Source organism: Lampris incognitus, chromosome 14 (assembly GCF_029633865.1).
Source record: "Lampris incognitus isolate fLamInc1 chromosome 14, fLamInc1.hap2, whole genome shotgun sequence".
NCBI lineage: Eukaryota > Metazoa > Chordata > Actinopteri > Lampriformes > Lampridae > Lampris > Lampris incognitus.
Window position 1 is genome coordinate 41,227,868 of NC_079224.1, and position 18,046 is coordinate 41,245,913.

The window sequence follows — 18,046 nt, forward strand, 5'->3', positions numbered from 1 at the left end:
GAGAGCGCAAGTATAGTACTTTTGACAGGGAACTCCTCGGTCTCTGGCTCGCCGTCCGGCATTTCCGTTTCCTGCTAGAGGGCCGCGAGTTTACTGCGTACGTGGACCACAAGCCCCTCACGTTTGCCATGTCCAAGACGGCCGAGCCATGGTCCGCTCGCCAGCAGCGACAACTCTCCTACATTTCGGAATTCACTACCGACATCCAGCACGTCGCTGGTAAGTCTAACCAGGTAGCTGACTGCCTCTCTAGGGCAGTGATTGGAGCGGTCCACCTAGGCCTTGACTATGCACAGATGGCTGCTGACCAGGCCACGGACCCGAGCATCCTCCGTCTCCGGGCCTCCGACACGGGGCTCCGCCTGCAGGACGTTCCTTTCAGCGACACAGGTGTCACCCTCCTGTGTGACGTCTCCACAGGACGGCCCAGGCCCATCGTCCCGCACAGCTGGAGACGCCCCGTATTTGAAGCTGTGCACGGCCTCTCTCATCCAGGCGGTAAGCCATCCGTGCGCCTGACCTCTGCTAAGTTTGTGTGGGAGGGACTTAAGAGAGACGTGAAAGCGTGGGCCGACTCGTGTGTTGCCTGTCAGCGGGCTAAGATACACCGCCACATTAAGGCGCCCCTGGAACGCTTCGCAGTGCCGGAGAGACGATTTGACCATGTCCACGTCGACCTGGTTGGTCCCCTACCCCCCTCCCATGGGTTCACGTACCTCTTCACTGTGGTGGACAGGACTACACGCTGGCCTGAAGCTGTTCCCCTGGCATCCACGACGTCTGCTGATGTGGCCCGGGCTTTTATTGGGTCGTGGGTCTCACGTTTCGGTACGCCTTCTGACCTTTCATCTGACCGCGGGCCACAGTTTACCTCAGAGCTATGGAATGCTGTGGGTGAGGCTCTGGGCGTCAAGCTTCACCGCACTACCGCCTACCACCCTCAGGCGAACGGCCTATGTGAGCGCTTCCACCGGTCCATGAAGGCTGCGCTTCGGGCTACTCTCAAGGACTGCAACTGGGTCGACAAGCTCCCATGGGTCATGCTGGGCCTGCGGACCGCCCCGAAGGAAGACCTACAAGCCTCCTCTGCGGAGCTGGTGTACGGCACGCCGCTGCGAGTCCCAGGCGATTTCATGCCCAACGCAACGCGTCCCTGGTCAGCTGTGGACCAACGAGCCTCCTTGCTGGACGGGGTCAGAGCTTTCACACCCGTCCCTACCGCCCAACACGGCGCTCCGGTGTCCCAGGTGCCCCCAGGTCTGCAGTCAGCGGACTACGTGTTCATTCGTCACGACGCACACCGCCCCCCTCTGCAACCCCCTTATGACGGCCCCTTCCGCGTCCTGGAACGGGGAACTAAGCACCTGGTGGTGGATTTTGGGGGCACGGCCGAGCATGTTTCAGTGGACCGAGTTAAACCCGCACACCTGGACTTGACGCAGCCGTTGGAGTTAGCCCAACCTCCTCGTCGCGGTCGTCCCCCGGCTCCGCCTCCTCCCCCCGTGGAGGCCCGAGCTGCCTCTTCTGCTCCTCAGGCCGACCTCCACAGGCCCGCGTCAATGCCTCCCAGAGACACTCCGGCCCCTGTTATCCGGAGCCGCCGCGGACGGCCTGTCGTCCCCCCGCGCCTGCCTGACTTCGATTACTAGGGCGAATTCTGGGGGGGGGCTCATGTGGTGGACACGTATTGGGGACAGAATTCAACCCAGGAACTAAGGGTTAAGTCATGGTTGCCCTGGCAGGTTAACGCAGGGTTAAGTTATGGTTGTCCAGCCAGTTTTCTGGTTATTCTTGCCACCTCCGCTCAGTCGAGCTGTGGTGAGGTTGTCTCTCTGATTTACCGTGGATTAAAGAAAGTTGCCTACACGGCTAAAGTGTGAACCTACGGTCTTCTCCGTTCCTTCGGCTCTACACGGTTACATTACTAACTTAACTTTAAAGGCGGCATACTTTGCGTATGTGTTTTACCGGTAGTATACAATTGCATTTTATTTTAGGAATTTATTTCATGTCATACTTTGATGTAATAACTTGTTGATTTCTGAGTTTGGGTCTGGTTTGATAACTTGATTTCCGTACGACTCGTTGGGTATGAGTGTGTGTGTGTGTTTTGTGTGTTTTTTTTGGAGGGGGGGGGTTCCCCCTTTTTCTCCCCAAGTGTACTCGGCCCCTCTCTTCCAAGCCATCCCGGTCGCTGCTCTCCACCCCCTCTGCCGATCCGGGGAGGGCTGCAGACTACCACACGCCTCCTCCCATACACGTGGAGTCGCCAGCCGCTTCTTTTCACCTGACAGTGAGAGATTTCGCCAGGGGAACGTAGCGCGTGGGAGGATCACGCTATTTACCCCCTCCCACCCGAACAGGTGTAGAGACCAGGACACATACCCACATCCGGCCTCCCACCCGCAGACTCCCGACTAAGCCGGAGGTAACGCGGGGATTCGAACCAGCGATCCCCGTGTTGGTAGGCAACGGAATAACCCGCCAAGCCACCCGGTCGCCGCCGTGGGTTTTTGTTTTGTTTTGTTTTGTTTTGTTTTGTTTTGTTTTGGGTTTTTTTTTAGATTCTGTACAAGGGCCTCATTGTATGAGTAGTGTTTTCTATTCTAATCTGGTTTACTCAGCCATCCAAGATACGTGTTAATGGCTTTACTGCGCTGTCTCAGTTTGAGGTCATATCCTGTTTGCAATGTCAATTTACTGCATATACAGTTGTTTGTTTTGCTTTTGGATTAAAGAAAGAAAAAAGAAAGAAATGTAAACTACTAATAAGACACGTTAGCCCCTAGCTAACGGGTCTGATCCTTTAGCCGAGCGGTTAGTGATGTCGCCATGTGGTGCAGTACACCTCGTATCGAATCCCTCACCGGGCAAAAAAAAAAAAAACCGGTTACAGAAAGAAAGAAAAAGAAAGAAAGAACAAATAAAATGGTATGAAATTAAACACAGTGTAAATCTCACCAAGTCATGCATATGATCTTTGTAAACACAGTGTGAAATATGTACACACACTAGCTCCAGGCCCTTATGCAAAATCAGTAAAATGTTCGTTAAGATAAGATGAAATAAGATGAGATGAGATAAGACAAGATTAGATAAGATAAGATGAGATGAGATGAGACCACAAGACAAGACAAGACCAGATAAGATAAGATAAAATGAGATTATGAGACGAGACGCGATAAGAAGACACTTTATGAATCTGCACTGGGGAAAGTTGAGTGTTGTGGCAGGTGAAAACAGAAGAAGAAGAAAAAAACAGAACAGGTCCAGCACTTATAAGAATAAAAACTTGAAAATAAGAGATAAAATAAGACTATGAACGACCAAAAAAACAAATATCTACATGCACACAAACAAACAAACAAACAAACAAACAAACAAACAAACAAACAAACAAACAAACAGTGTTGTGCAATGTGCAGGAATACGGGTAAAACAGTGTGTCCTTGTTAGCAATATCTCTCAGTGAAGCAGCTGCGCATGTGTGACGAGCTGTTTAAACCTACTGAGCCCCCTGCAAGTCCCCATGCAGGGCACATACAGACGCTCATATTCAGCATGTAATACTCATTAGAGCCACCAGGGGGCAAATTCGTGCACTGCTTGGTTTGGTTTTCTTTTATGCACTGGCAATGACTCGTCACCATCTTACGTGTGTGTGTGTGTGTGTGTGTGTGTGTGTGTGTGTGTGTGTGTGTGTGCTAGGTCCGTATCATGTTCTCTTCTATACTCCGCAGTCCTTTGAGGGAGCGGCGTGCGCTATAACCTATTATCGCGACGGCAAGGGAAAACGTGGCTATGTTGTGCTGCTTTATATAACACGTAACTTAAACGTGACGTTGTAATAACAACAGCTCCTGTCATCTTGTGTTTCACGACCATTCGAGCCTCCATCGGGAGCCAGTCTGCGGCTGCGCACTGAGCAGCGCCGGCGGCCACACTTGGAAGACGGCCGCGCGGAGGAAAATAACCGTGTTGGTGCGGAGCGACGTCGCAACAGCCACGTTTCCCGGCGAGGGGAGAAAAGGGGGTTCAGCGGAAAACAGGCCACCGACCATCCCCATCAAAAGCAACGTCGACCAGCCCCCACGTCACTTTGCGGGTGGGTCTAAACTCCCCCCCGCGCGCGCGCGCGCGCACGCACGCGCGATCCGCCTGCGTCTACAACGAACCGTTCGCGATCGTCTCTCCTCCGCAAATCCTCTCGCAGCCGTTGGTTGGAGGCGCGACGCTGACGCGTATTACGATATCGCGGCTCCCGAGACGGGGCCCGGATCAATGAAGGGGGGGTGGGGGGGGTGGAGAGAGGGGGGGGGAGAGCCTGTCCGCCTTTGTGCAGCACTTCATCGTCCCGGTGTCTGGCATCCGTCCGTGCAACGGTGCCCGCGGAGCGCGGAGAAAGCAGCCAGTGCAGGCCTGCGCTAACCAATGTAAGATGTTTCGATGCACATTTCTGTGGCGGTGGGACAATGTAGAATTGCTCCTTTGAGCGGATGGAGTGAATTGCACGAAGAGAGAGAGAGAGAGAGAGAGAGAGAGAGAGAGAGAGCGAGCGAGCGAGAGAGAGAGGGGGGGGAGAGAGAGAGAGAGAGAGAGAGACGGACTGCAGTTTTGTTGCGTGTGATGATAGGAGACACAATGACGCTGTTGTCTCTCTTGGGTCGAATCATGCGTTATTTCCTCCTCAGGCCGGAGACACTGTTTCTGTTGTGCATAAGCCTGGCGCTGTGGAGTTATTTCTTTCACACCGACGAGGTGAAAACCATCGTCAAGTCCAGCCGGGATGCCGTGAAGATGGTGAAGGGGAAGGTGGCGGAGATGATGCAGAACGACCGCCTCGGCGGCCTCAGCGTGCTGGACGCGGAGTTCTCCAAGACCTGGGAGTTCAAGAACAACAACGTGGCCGTTTACTCCATACAAGGGCGGCGGGATCACATGGAGGACCGCTTCGAGGTGCTCACCGACATCGCCAACAAGAGCCACCCGTCCATATTTGGGATATTTGACGGTCACGGTGGAGAGGTAAACCGGCGGGCGGGTGGGTGGGGGGGGATTAGTATGAGGCCCGTCGGCACGTGCACTAGCTATCCTGCACGATGAATTATGGCATGCACTTGCGCAAAAAAATGAAAAAATAAAAAAATAAATGGGTAGTCACCATCCACCGTCACTTTGATTTATTGCAGGCAGAGCTGCATGTGGACTTGCCTGTGCTAACGGGGGGAAGAGGGGGGGAGGCGTTTTGTCTCTTCTACATGGCCATATTGAAGTTTGAATAAAGTGAACCTACGTTTGTGTTTCAAATCCTCAAAATGCCGCACGATGCTGCATACAGATGCGTGAAGCCACGACAACCTACGTGTTGATTAGTGCTTCGTTTCAAATGCACGAATTGCCCCATCCCCTGCAGCATCGGGGTATTTAGTGAGCACACCTTTGCTCCTGGTCACGGAGATGAAAAGAGCGCACTCCCCCACAAAGAGCAAGCCCATCCTTTGTGTGCGTGCATGTGTGTGCGCGTGTGCACGTGCGTGTGCACGTGTGAAGGTTTTGTCTTTCTTCCTTCCACTCCCCTTGTCAAGGGTCACTGAATTCTCATGGCTGCTCGCAGACCACGTGTCCCGGGGACCATCTGTCGCAACCCCACTGTCGCCAGTGGTTCCAGTCTGCCTCGAGCACTCAAACCAAACCAACCAGAGAAACACACGGGCTGCACTATAGAGTCAGTGTTGGCTTAAGGGTTCGGTTTATGGGGGGGGGGGGGGGGGGTTCAAATGCCGCTCTGGCCGGGTTGTGATCGAGAGCATCTCCTGGAAATCTCAGAATTTGCCTTTTACGTTCGCGCGACCAGATCGCAACCCCGTGAAGACTCAAACAAAGGACGACGATCAGAGGGAGCAGGAGGTCATGCGTGTTAAAGACACGGGTCCTCCCAGGCAGGACCCGGATGTGGGCCACTTCAGGCAGCGATGCGGCCTTCTTGAGGCCCTGACAAAATGGATGTGAGCCTGAAGTGGCCCACATGTATAATAGCAAATATGGCCCAAATGTGCCAGATCACATGTGGGCCTTTTTTGGCAAAGACGCGGTGCTCTGGGCAACATGTGATGTGGATGTGCCCCTGAAGTGGCCCGGGTGGTAAATGGTGAATATGGCCCAAATATCACAAAACAAATATGGAGCCACCTTTGGCAAATATGCGGCACAAGCGGCATTGCTATGGCTTGGTTCTGGCCCAGATCTGGCAAACAGGAGCGGACCTCCCAAGTGCCGTCATTCCACGTGGCATGTGGGCCGGAGGAAAGAAAGATGAAAGTCGGGTGTGGGACGGGTCCAGGTCCGGGTCCGGGCCATAGCAATTTTGCTATCTGGGGTTTTACTGTCTCACACTGTGTGCACATACATACATTTCAATACATGATCCATGGCACACACACACACACACACACACACACACGCACACACACACACACCAAAAGAAAGGCTGTTTAATTGGTTTGGAGTTTGGTCGTGGCGGATGTTGTATTTGGTGACAGATAGAGACCTCCTTGTCTATTCCTGTCCCATGATCAAATATTTAACCTTCCTGCCCCGGCACCCCTCTCCAGATCTCTCTCTCTCGCTCTCTCTGTCTGTCTGTCTGTCTGTCTGTCTGTCTGTCTGTCTGTCTGTCTGTCTGTCTCTCTCCCTCTCTCTGTCTCGCTCTGTCTGTTTCTCTCTCTCTCGCTCTCTCTGTCTGTCTGTCTGTCTGTCTGTCTGTCTGTCTGTCTGTCTATCTCTCTCTCTCCCTCTGTCTCTCTGTGTCTCTCTCTGTCTGTCTGTCTGTCTGTCTGTCTGTCTGTCTGTCTGTCTGTCTGTCTTTCTGTCTGTCTGTCTCTCTCCCTCTCTCTGTCTCGCTCTGTCTGTTTCTCTCTCTCTCTCTCGCTCGCTCTCTCTGTCTGTCTGTCTGTCTGTCTGTCTGTCTGTCTGTCTCTCTCCCTCTCTCTGTCTGTCTGTCTGTCTGTCTGTCTGTCTGTCTGTCTGTCTGTCTATCTCTCTCTCCCTCTGTCTCTCTGTGTCTCTGTCTGTCTGTCTGTCTGTCTGTCTGTCTGTCTGTCTGTCTGTCTGTCTGTCTGTCTCTCTCCCTCTCTCTGTCTCGCTCTGTCTGTTTCTCTCTCTCTCGCTCTGTCTGTCTGTCTGTCTGTCTGTCTGTCTGTCTGTCTGTCTGTCTGTCTGTCTATCTCTCTCTCTCTCCCTCTGTCTCTCTGTGTCTCTGTCTGTCTGTCTGTCTGTCTGTCTGTCTGTCTGTCTGTCTGTCTGTCTCTCTCCCTCTCTCTGTCTCGCTCTCGTTCTCGCTCTGTCTGTTTCTCTCTCGCTTGCTCTTGCTCTGTCTGTCTGTCTGTCTGTCTGTCTCTCTGTATCTGCCTCTCTCTATCTGACCGTCTGTCTGTCTGTTTGTCTATTTCTTTCCGTCGCTCTCCCTCTCTCTGTCTGTCTCTCTCTCTTTCTGTCTCTCTCGCTCACTCTCTGTCTGTTTGTCTGTCTCTCTCTTTCTGTCTCTCCCCCTCCCCCTCTCTGTCTCTCTCTCTTTCTGTTGTTCTCCCTCTCTGTTTGTCTGTCTGTCTCTGTCTGTCTGTCTGTCTTTCTCTCTCTCTCTGCCTGTCTGGCCTCTGTATGAATGTTGAATATGTGTTTCCTTGTTTGTTTTTTTTTTGTTTTTTTTTTGCATTCCTTCGACCTTTCCATTTATATATGTTGCACCAGTGCCGTGACCCTGCAGGCCGGGTCAGTCTGACCCTGACATCATCCGGCATTCTTACCAGGAATAAACACGTGCACAAATCCAGAAATCCTCTTGTTGCACTTTGAAAGGCAAACCACTGCCCGCCGATTATTCGGCCTGTACGTTACAGCTGAATTATGTCGGGGCATACCGGTAGGGTCAGATCACCCTACATGTTCAGGTCCCCTCTGGGGCAGCCGAGGCATGTGGCCCATAACCTTGTGGGAAAAGTACTGCAAGTGCGAATGTCCAAATACTTTATTTGTTGGTGCAGTTTTTTTTTCTCTGCCGTTTGGCACAACTGCGGGCCTGTGCGCCCACCTGCATCCGCCCCGCTCTGGAAGCGAAGCCGCCAAGCCAAATACGGACATTAGAGAAGCCTGTCCCTGGCCGAGCGGCGCCTTCTGGCCCTCAAAAGATGCAAGGCATTTTCCCCCGGGCTTCCACGGGGGCAGCTAGCTAGCCGTAAACGTTGTAAATAAACCGGCCTGTCCTGACTTTTTGTGGACAGACGCTTTTGCTGCAGAAGCAGGACTTTGAGCAGTTTGTGTAACTTTCCACCCCCTCCTCACAGGCTCCCGCCGCCTCGCCGGGTAAAGGGGCCCTTCCTAACCGCCGACTGAAAAGAGGAGTGTTCGGGAGCCTGACCGTGCACCGTCTCCTCCGATAGTCTCCCACTGACAAACCCGGGACGATAAGATATAGGTTCGGTCTTCCGTTATGAGGGCGGAAACGTCCCCCCGTGAGAGTGGCAGGAAATCCACACGCGATGCTTTCTCGTTGATTAAGGTGCACCGAGTGCCTCCGTCTCCAATTAGGCAAATGGACGAGCGAGCAGCCTCGTACGGGGGGAGAGCGATGGAGGGCGGCAGACGGGGGGAGATTGTTCACGCTGATGACTCATTGGGGCTTTTGTAAATCTCTCATATCGCACGTCCACGTCACGCTTCCTGTCCGCGTGTCGTCCCCTGTTTAATCCGCTTTAATGATCGGCGTCTCGGGTTCAAGTTGTGTTTCGATAAACTTGGTGGCTGAACTGGTGGAAACACCCATCCATCCATCCATCCATCCACCCATCCATCCATCCATCCATCCACCCATCCATCCATCCATCCATCCATCCATCCATCCATCCATCCATCCATCCATCCATCCATCCAGCCATCCATCCATCCATTATCCAAGCTGCTCATCCTGCTCTCAGGGTGGCGGGGGGAGGCTGGAGCCTATCCCAGCAGTCATTGGGCGGCAGGTGGGGGAGACACCCCGGACAGGCCGCCAGTCCATCACAGGGCCGACACACACACACCTAGGGACGATTCAGTACGGCCGATTCACCTGACCCGCATGTCTTTGGACTGTGGGAGGAAGCCCACGCAGACACGATCGATGATAATTTCAACCATTTATGTCGATGTTTCACGTCCGCAATCAGCATTGCTGCACATTAGATCATGTTTTCAAATCCTTTTTTTGGGGGGGTGGGGTGGGGTAAAACTCTTCAGCTCCATAATATGCACAAGCCTTGAAGCGAGACCTCTGCTCTAGCACGTCAGCCTTTACATCTTCTTCGTCTCTTCTGGGAAATCTCGGGCCCGAACGCAACAGTTATTGCGAAGGCGCTGCGGAGAGATGCCTCGTGATTATGTTTGGACAGCGGGTCAGGAGACAGGACGTGTGGAACAGAGAGGACGCCTTTTGTCCACATATTGCAACGCTCGCATTTTAGGAGTCCGGGCGGTGAAACCCCCCCCCCCAAAAAAAGAGCAAGGGGCTGGAGAGTTGGAGAGGAAATACTATTAATAATAATAATAATAATAATAATAATAATAATAATAATAGAGATAACGTATTATTCCTGGTAAAAAAGTGCTGAACACTCAATTAAAGATATATATTTTTTAAAAAAACCTTCCCTGTGTAATAATGTCAGACAACATAATGCAACTCAGGGGGGCAAACTGCAAAGATGGCCAACACCGTCTATTTCAGCATCTACATATATATATATAAAAAAGAAGAAGAAGAAAACACTTATCTCACCATGTTTTAAATGGTGTTCTTTGTCACCCCCCCCATCAATCCTCCCCCTCATCCCCCCCCCCGTCCCTCTTCCAGGCTGCAGCTGACTATGTGAAAGCCCACCTGCCAGACTCCCTCAAGCAGCAGCTGCAGGCCTTTGAGAGAGAGAAGCGAGAGGGCGCTCTGTCCTACGCCAGCATCCTGGAACAGCGCATCCTGTCCGTGGACCGCGACATGCTGGACAAGCTCTCCGCCAACCACGATGAAGCAGGTCAGGGTTGGAGGGCGGGGTCGGAGGAGGCGCGGGGAGGAATCGGAGCAGGAGATGTCGGGGGAGGGGGGGAGGGAGGGCTGTCGTCGTTCATGTCGAGAAGGGCACGGTCACACACGCGCCCGTTCACTTCCGTTCTAAAACGTTCACTTCCGTTCTAAAACGTTCACTTCCGGGGGGCGTAGTAAAGTAGCGTCGTCCCCTCGCGTGGGGTTCAACGTCCAGTTCTTTTTTTTTTCCCCCATTGCCTTGCTCAGGGGCACAGGCAGGAGTATTAACCCTAACATGCAGACACGGGGAGAACGTGCGAACTCCACACAGAAAGGGACGGCCCGGGGTTCGAACCCACGACCTTCCTGCTGTGAGGCAACAGCGCTGACCACTGGGCCACCGTGATATTCACCCCCCTTTACTCGCATACAGTGGAAGTGAACAGGGGGCAAATGCATGTGTGACCGTGGGCCTTAGTGAGGAAACTCTTTCGTCATGTAGCCCCCCCCCCTTCTGAGAGTCCTGTGGAGCAGCCTTGGCGAACAGCTCCTTTCTCGACTTTACTGGGTATCGTCAAGTGGCTCCAGGATGCAAACATCTTGGCTACCATTAGCCCACCGGGGGAGTCGTTCATTAAAGGTGGGCAGCGATGTGCAAGATGCTCTGTGAGAGGTCAGCTTAGCAGGATGTGGGCTCTCTAGCGTCGCGACTTAAAGGGAAAATCCGGTAATTTTTTTCAAGCCCCTGTATTTTCCTATCGTTAGGAGTCCAACTCGAGCGATGGGTGGCGGGATCTTTTACATTGATCCGCTCTTGAGCAAGCTTAGCATCAGGCGACTGCTGTGCTCCGAAGCTGCGAGGGTAATCTTTTTGGGGGCAACGGTGCAAAACCAAAAACACCTTCGATCTCGAAAAGGCAAATCCCAGTGCAGTCAGTCGGCACCGTGCTGGACCTCTTTACATGTTCGGTTTCGTGCTCCTCTTCTCCCTGCTCCTCGCTTCCACCGCTGGTGACTTCCTGCAAAAAAACCCCACTCCTTGCAGGAATACAGAGCGAGGCTTCTGCTGTGGATTAGAAATGGACTGATATTTATACAATTCCCTGACACACATCGTGACTGAGACTCCTTCACAGCATTCCGGGCCTGGCAGTGCTAAGAAAGAGCCCTTTTAGTCTGATATATACCGGCAGCCAGAAATATGTCTTGCACTCTCTCCTCTGCTCCATTACGTTGGACGGTCCAGATGGTGAACTCCCTCCATCTGGCACCCCGAGCCGGGCACAGGAAACCCCCAAAAGTCTCAGTATTTTCAGGGCGTAATCGTATCTTGGCCTGTAACGCTATTCACTTAATGACCTTCATCCATCATTCACCATCACCCTGCTTATCTATTGCCCCCTTTTCTCCCCCCTCCCCAGGCACGACCTGTCTGGTCGCCCTGTTATCGGACAGAGAGCTGACGGTGGCCAATGTCGGGGACTCGCGTGGCGTTTTGTGTGACAAAGATGGCAACGCTGTCGCGTTGTCGCACGACCACAAGCCGTATCAGCTTAAAGAGCGCAAGAGGATCAAGAGGGCTGGTAAGTGGCAGTGACAACAACACTAGAAGTAAGAGTTATCCTGGACGTGCTTCACTGTACTGAACATTGTAAGTCTTCAGGTGTCCTTCGGCGGTAGGTTTTAGAATGACGTCATGCTTTGGTTCGTCCCACAGTGATGAGGCTGCCTCGCGGGTTTCTCCAGGTGAACCTGACCAAAGCTTATTGTTTGTCATTACCAATAGAAACAATGTATTTGGCGGCGCAGCGGTTAGCGCGGTCGCCTCACGGCAAGAAGGGTCGTGGGTTCGAGCCCCGGGGTTGTCCAACCTTGGGGGTCGTCCTCTGTGGGGAGTTTGCATGTTCTCCCCGTGTCTGCGTGGGTTTCCTCCCACAGTCCAAAGACATGCAGGTCAGGTGAATCGGCCATACTAAATTGTCCCTAGGTGTGAATGTGTGTGGGCCCTGTGATGGCCTGGCGGCCTGTCCAGGGTGTCTCCCCGCCTGCCGTCCAGTGACTGCTGGGATAGGCTCCAGCATCCCTGCGACCCCGAAAGCAGGATAAGCGGTTTGGACAATGGATGGATGGACCAGTGTACTTGCTGAATTGTATAGTTCCAAAAGATTTGTTTTGGTCATTTATAGATCACAAGATGGCGGATAGTAATAAGTGAATGACGTTTTTTTTAAATATGTCCACTCTTAGGAGGGTTCATCAGTTTTAACGGATCCTGGAGAGTCCAGGGTATCCTGGCCATGTCCCGTTCGCTAGGCGACTACCCACTGAAGAACCTCAACGTAGTCATCCCCGACCCTGACATCATGACCTTCGACCTCGACAAACTCCAGCCGGAGTTTATGATCCTGGCATCGGACGGTCTGTGGGACGCCTTCAGCAACGAAGAGGCGGTGAGGTTTGTCCGCGAGCGTCTCGACGAGCCGCACTACGGCGCCAAGAGCATCGTCCTCCAGTCCTTCTACCGCGGCTGCCCCGATAACATAACCGTCATGGTGGTGAAGTTCAAGAGTGGGGCAGGGGGGAGCAGCAAGGCAGGGGAGTAGACCGGAGTGAAGGCGAGAGCTCACACAGGGATCGTTGGTACTTTCTGCAGCGGTAGAGATGCTGTCTCCCTCTACTGGACGGAGCGGCGAACAGCAAGTCGAACACCACGAGAGCATTGGAAATTGCAGAAGACCGGACACTGAGTGCTCTCTTATGGATGCTCTGACAAACGAAAACACACACACACACACACACACACACACACACACACACACACACACACACACACATGCTTGAAGTTGAAGTTTTGTTTTGAATGAAAAAAAAAAGGTTGAAGGTCAGACAGGGGAAAAATGCAGATCGGATATCTGTCTGTTTGCACAGTCATGAAAATTGAATGCATACACATCTTATCACAAACAGTGGACACACACACACACACACACACACACACACACACACACACACACACACACCAAGCCTCTAATCAGACACCAAGCATTCCCCTTTTATCGCCAAGGGGTTTTTATCTGAACCAGCACCTGTCTGACTGTGACATATTGATCATGTACTGTTTACTATATGGTGCGGCTCCACTGCGACTCCTCACAAGAAAAGAAAAACAAACAACAACAAAAAAAACCAACAAAAAAACCCAAAAAACAAAAACAAACAAATATAACTTCATTGAGATTGTGACTGGGAAAAAAAAAACTTGAAAATAAAATAAAATCAGAATCCAGTAAATCAAAATCTTAATATCTGCATATTAACAAAAAGAATGCACACACACACACACACACACACACACATGCACAGAGTCCTGAAAAACCAAAAAAAACTACAAAAAACAAAAACAAAAAAAAACAACAATGCACTTTTGAGACTTTTATTTTTCTGGAATGACTAATTCTTACATATCAGCCAATGTAGACACTGTATATCCTCAGTAGTGGGGGGTGGGGGTGGGGGTCATGTATATAATGTATGTATCGCCTGATTATTTAGCTCATCTCGTCAGCATCGATAATGGGGCTGAATAGCTTTTCCAGAACCACGTGGTTTTATGCCACCTGTACCAGGGCACGTGCTTCGGCTTGTCCATGCTCATGAACGACGTGCACAGTGCGCGCGCCAGTAGATGCTGCTGGGCTGCCTTCTTACCGGAGCGCGCACAGAAGCACGAGCTGCGGTTTACGCGCTGACTCTGAGATGACGCCTCGTGCACAGACGCAACGGGAATGCTGTTTGCTAGTAACGCGACATGCCTGTGACGTAACACAACCGGACAGAGTCATGACCGACAACACAACCGGACTGAGTCATGAGCGACAATACAACCGGACTGAGACATGGCCGACAACACAACCGGACTGAGACATGGCCGACAACACAACCGGACTGAGACATGGCCGATAGTACAATCGGACAGAGTCATGACCGACAATACAACCGGACTGAGACATGGCCGACAGTACAACCGGACTGAGACATGGCCGATAGTACAATCGGACTGAGTCATGGCCGATAGTACAACCGGACAGAGTCATGACCGACAATACAACCGGACTGAGACATGGCCGATGGTACAACCGGACTGAGACATGGCCGATAGTACAATCGGACTGAGTCATGGCCGATAGTACAACCGGACAGAGTCATGACCGACAATACAACCGGACTGAGTCATGACCGACAGTACAACCGGACTGAGTCATGACCGACAATACAACCGGACTGAGACATGGCCGATGGTACAACCGGACAGAGTCATGACCGATAGTACAACCGGACAGTCATGACCGACAATACAACCGGACAGAGTCATGGCCGATAGTACAACCGGACAGAGTCATGACCGATAGTACAACCGGACAGTCATGACCGACAATACAACCGGACAGAGTCATGGCCGATAGTACAACCGGACAGAGTCATGACCGATAGTACAACCGGACAGAGTCATGACCGATAGTACAACCGGACAGAGTCATGACCGACAACACAACCGGACAGAGTCATGGCCGATAGTACAACCGGACAAAGTCATGACCGACAACACAACCGGACAGAGTCATGGCCGATAGTACAACCGGACAGAGTCATGACCGACAACACAACCGGACAGAGTCATGGCCGATAGTACAACCGGACAGAGTCATGACCGACAACACAACCGGACAGAGTCATGGCCGATAGTACAACCGGACAGAGTCATGGCCGATAGTACAACCGGACAGAGTCATGGCCGATAGTACAACCGGACAGAGTCATGACCGACAACACAACCGGACAGAGTCATGGCCGATAGTACAACCGGACAGAGTCATGACCGATAGTACAACCGGACAGTCATGACCGACAACACAACCGAACAGAGTCATGACCGACAACACAACCGGACAGAGCCATGGCCGACAATACAACCGGACAGTCATGACCGACAACACAACCGGACTGAGTCATGACCGACAACACAACCGGACAGAGTCATGACCGACAATACAACCGGACTGAGTCATGACCGACAACACAACCGGACTGAGTCATGACCGACAACACAACCGGACAGAGTCATGACCGACAATACTTGACGGACGACTGTCTTGCATTCATATACTTCATTTGACCGACAGGGTCCCATGATATTTCAGTCAGCGGAAGGAAGACACTGTCCTCCACCAAAAAACGACCCCATAGGTCGTTTGTACAAGCAGCGTCGTCTTGTTTCGTTCCCAAACCAACAGCCCGAGCAACACGGCGCTGCTCCAACCAATCATCGCCGTAACTCACCTGTCAATCCGGAAACACGTTTCCTTAAAGAGACCATAACCTATTATGGCGCCTTATGTCAACAGAGTCCGCGACATAGTGTAACCTGCATGGATAACTAGACACGTTGGCCGCTGGCTGGCGGGTCTGACCCTTTAGTCGAGCGGTTAGCGATGTCTCCCACGGTGCGGGCGACGCGGGTTCGCGTCCCGGCCGCGGCAGTTCCCGTGGTTGCCCCCCGAATTCGCTGCGATGCGTTACTTTCCCGGTAACAATAAGCGATCTCCTTCCATAAGCTCTCGCGAGAACGAAGACTGATACAAGAAAAGTTCAATGTGACATAGCGGTTGTAATGTCCACGCTAGCTGACTTTCTAACTTTTGGCTAACGTCAAGTCACCTCTTATAACGTTATTCATAGGTAAACATACTGCAAAGAGCAATCTTGGTTACCACACTAGACGGCGAAACAACACAACAACGCACTGACTACATATTCGATTGTTCTCAAATTGTTTGAAAAACCCACAATGCGCAGAGGCGAAAAGTATCTGTGACGTATCGCCTTCCGCCGGTAGGGGGCGCTAATTTAGGAACCGCTGCTGCGGGTCGTATTAGCGGACAAACGACCTATGTGGTCATGTGGGTTGGAGGACTTGTTGGGAAAGTAGTGACAGGCCTTCTTTTTTTTTTTAAATTTAGCAGTTTACCTTAATGCCTTATTTATTGTTTCTGGGTCAGGTCGCCCCATTCTGTTGAATAATGTTCCTCTGTACGTACATCAGCACCGGTTTACAATGAACTACAATAAAATCTCTCTGATTTCAAGCCCGGACCATACCTGGAACATTTCGCGTGATGGTCATTGTGTAAATTGGCCAAACACATGATTATGTAAACTTATGAGTATTAAAATGATATCATATTCCACGTGAAATGCATTGTAATTGTTTTGATGTTGCTGGTGATGTGTTTCGGTCTTCTGTCTATCGTCCAGTTCGCACGTTTCTGCGTGGTAACTTTCAGCTGTTTGTCGAGCTCAGGCCTTGTGTATCTGCACGACGTGCCAAAGGCTGCAGGTTTATTTATACGCCATGAAACATTACCAAACACACCCTGGCCATAACCCGCCTTTCTCAAATGCCATTCGGCCTTAGTCAGAGCCTCGATTTTCGAGACCTGGGCCAACAATGACCCAGTGTATGAAACCCAGATAGGCTCCAGATGTGGGCCACGTCAGGCAATGATGCAGCACTGATGGCCTTCTTCTGGCCCTGACAAAATGGATGTGAGCCTGAAGTGGCCCCATAGCAAATATGGCCCAAACATGACAAATCAAATGTGGGCCTTTTTTGGCAAAGATGCGGTGCTCTCGGCAGCATGTGATCTGGATGTGACCCTGAAGTGCCCCGTGTGGTGAATGGTCAAATATCACAAAACAAATATGGGCCACCTTTGGCAAATATGTTGCACATGCGGCATTGCTATGGCTTGGTTCTGGCTCAGACCTGGGAAACAGGAGCGGTCCGCCCAAGTGCCGTCATTCCACGCGGTATGTGGGCCGGGTGAACGTGTCGGTGTGGGACGGGTCCGGGCCCACAGCAACTTTGCTATCTGGGATGGTAAGTTTCAGCTTTTTGTCGAGCTCAGGCCTTGTGCATCTGCACGGCGTGCTGTCAACCTGCCAAAGCCTGCAGGTTTATTTATACGCCATGAAACATTACGAAACACACCGTGACCATATCCCGCCTTTCTGGAATGCCATTCAGTTTTAGTCAGCTAAGATGCTCCTCGATTTTCGAGACCCGGGCCAAAAATGACCCAACACATGAAACTGGAGTGGCTGCTGGTTTTCTCTCGAGCACAAGTTTGCACAAATGTGGGTCTCTTCTGCAGAAAGGCAACGCTGTGAGGTTTGCTCTGGCAGTGTCAGATTAAACCCAAGGTATTGCTCAGATGGGAGTTGCAGAAGCTCAAAACACGGTGCAAACCGGATCTTATCTTTGCTGAAACAGAAACCATCATTTGGGCAGAAATAACTTACTTTGAGCCTATGGCGCTATACTGCCATAGTATGTCGTCACAAATTTGATCATGCCGTACAACGACATGGCAACTCTACATTGTTCTGTCAATGGATAGGGGGGGGGGTCTACATTTCATCTAGACAAGAACAGAACATGCCCTAACAAAGGAAATGACCTTTTCAACCGACTGAAATCTTTAAAAAAAATGTTTTTACATCGTCAGTTACGGTAATAATCTCCCAAATCACTGAACAACAAAACTACAAAAAAAAGAGAAGAAGCGTGACGTCACCGGCGGACCACAAATAGCACCCTGTGCCGTAACTGCGCGCCGACGTAAGCGAAGCGCCGCAGCGTTACTGGCAGAGGAGGCCGTTTGGGGCCGCGAGGGTCGCTCGCGTCCCACCTCGCCTGGTCACCGGTGACGGCCCGTGCCAGCTGGGGCGCCTCAGAATAGCACGCGCATAATAAAACACCCGCCTGCGCCAAATGTCGCGCATCCGTGCGCGTCACGCTGCACGCAGCTTTACAGGAATCCCCCCCTCCTCCTCCCCCCGCCCCCCTGCCCCCTCCTCCGGCGCGTGGACATATTTAAAACAAACGCACGAGCGATACGTGCACTGCTCGTTGAGACCGCTCGCGAAGTGGTCTAGACG

General features: G+C 51.9%; 1 protein-coding gene across 1 annotated transcript; it reads left to right on the forward strand.

Annotated features, from left to right (window-relative positions):
- Positions 1-4,626: 4,626 nt before the first annotated feature.
- Positions 4,627-12,825, forward strand: ppm1la (protein phosphatase, Mg2+/Mn2+ dependent, 1La). Its single transcript, XM_056292599.1, has 4 exons — positions 4,627-5,025; positions 9,884-10,058; positions 11,470-11,631; positions 12,296-12,825. The coding sequence occupies exons 1-4, from the start codon at positions 4,627-4,629 to the stop codon at positions 12,649-12,651; spliced, it is 1,092 nt and encodes a 363-aa protein (XP_056148574.1). The 3' UTR covers positions 12,652-12,825.
- Positions 12,826-18,046: the final 5,221 nt, after the last annotated feature.

Excerpts from the sequence above, each read along its gene's own strand:
- ppm1la (XM_056292599.1), top strand. The coding sequence starts at position 4,627 with ATGATAGGAGACACAATGACGCTGTTGTCTCTCTTGGGTCGAATCATG. Across the intron at positions 10,059-11,469 it reads CGCCAACCACGATGAAGCAG|GCACGACCTGTCTGGTCGCC; the intron begins GTCAGGGTTGGA and ends CCCCCTCCCCAG. Across the intron at positions 11,632-12,295 it reads CAAGAGGATCAAGAGGGCTG|GAGGGTTCATCAGTTTTAAC; the intron begins GTAAGTGGCAGT and ends GTCCACTCTTAG.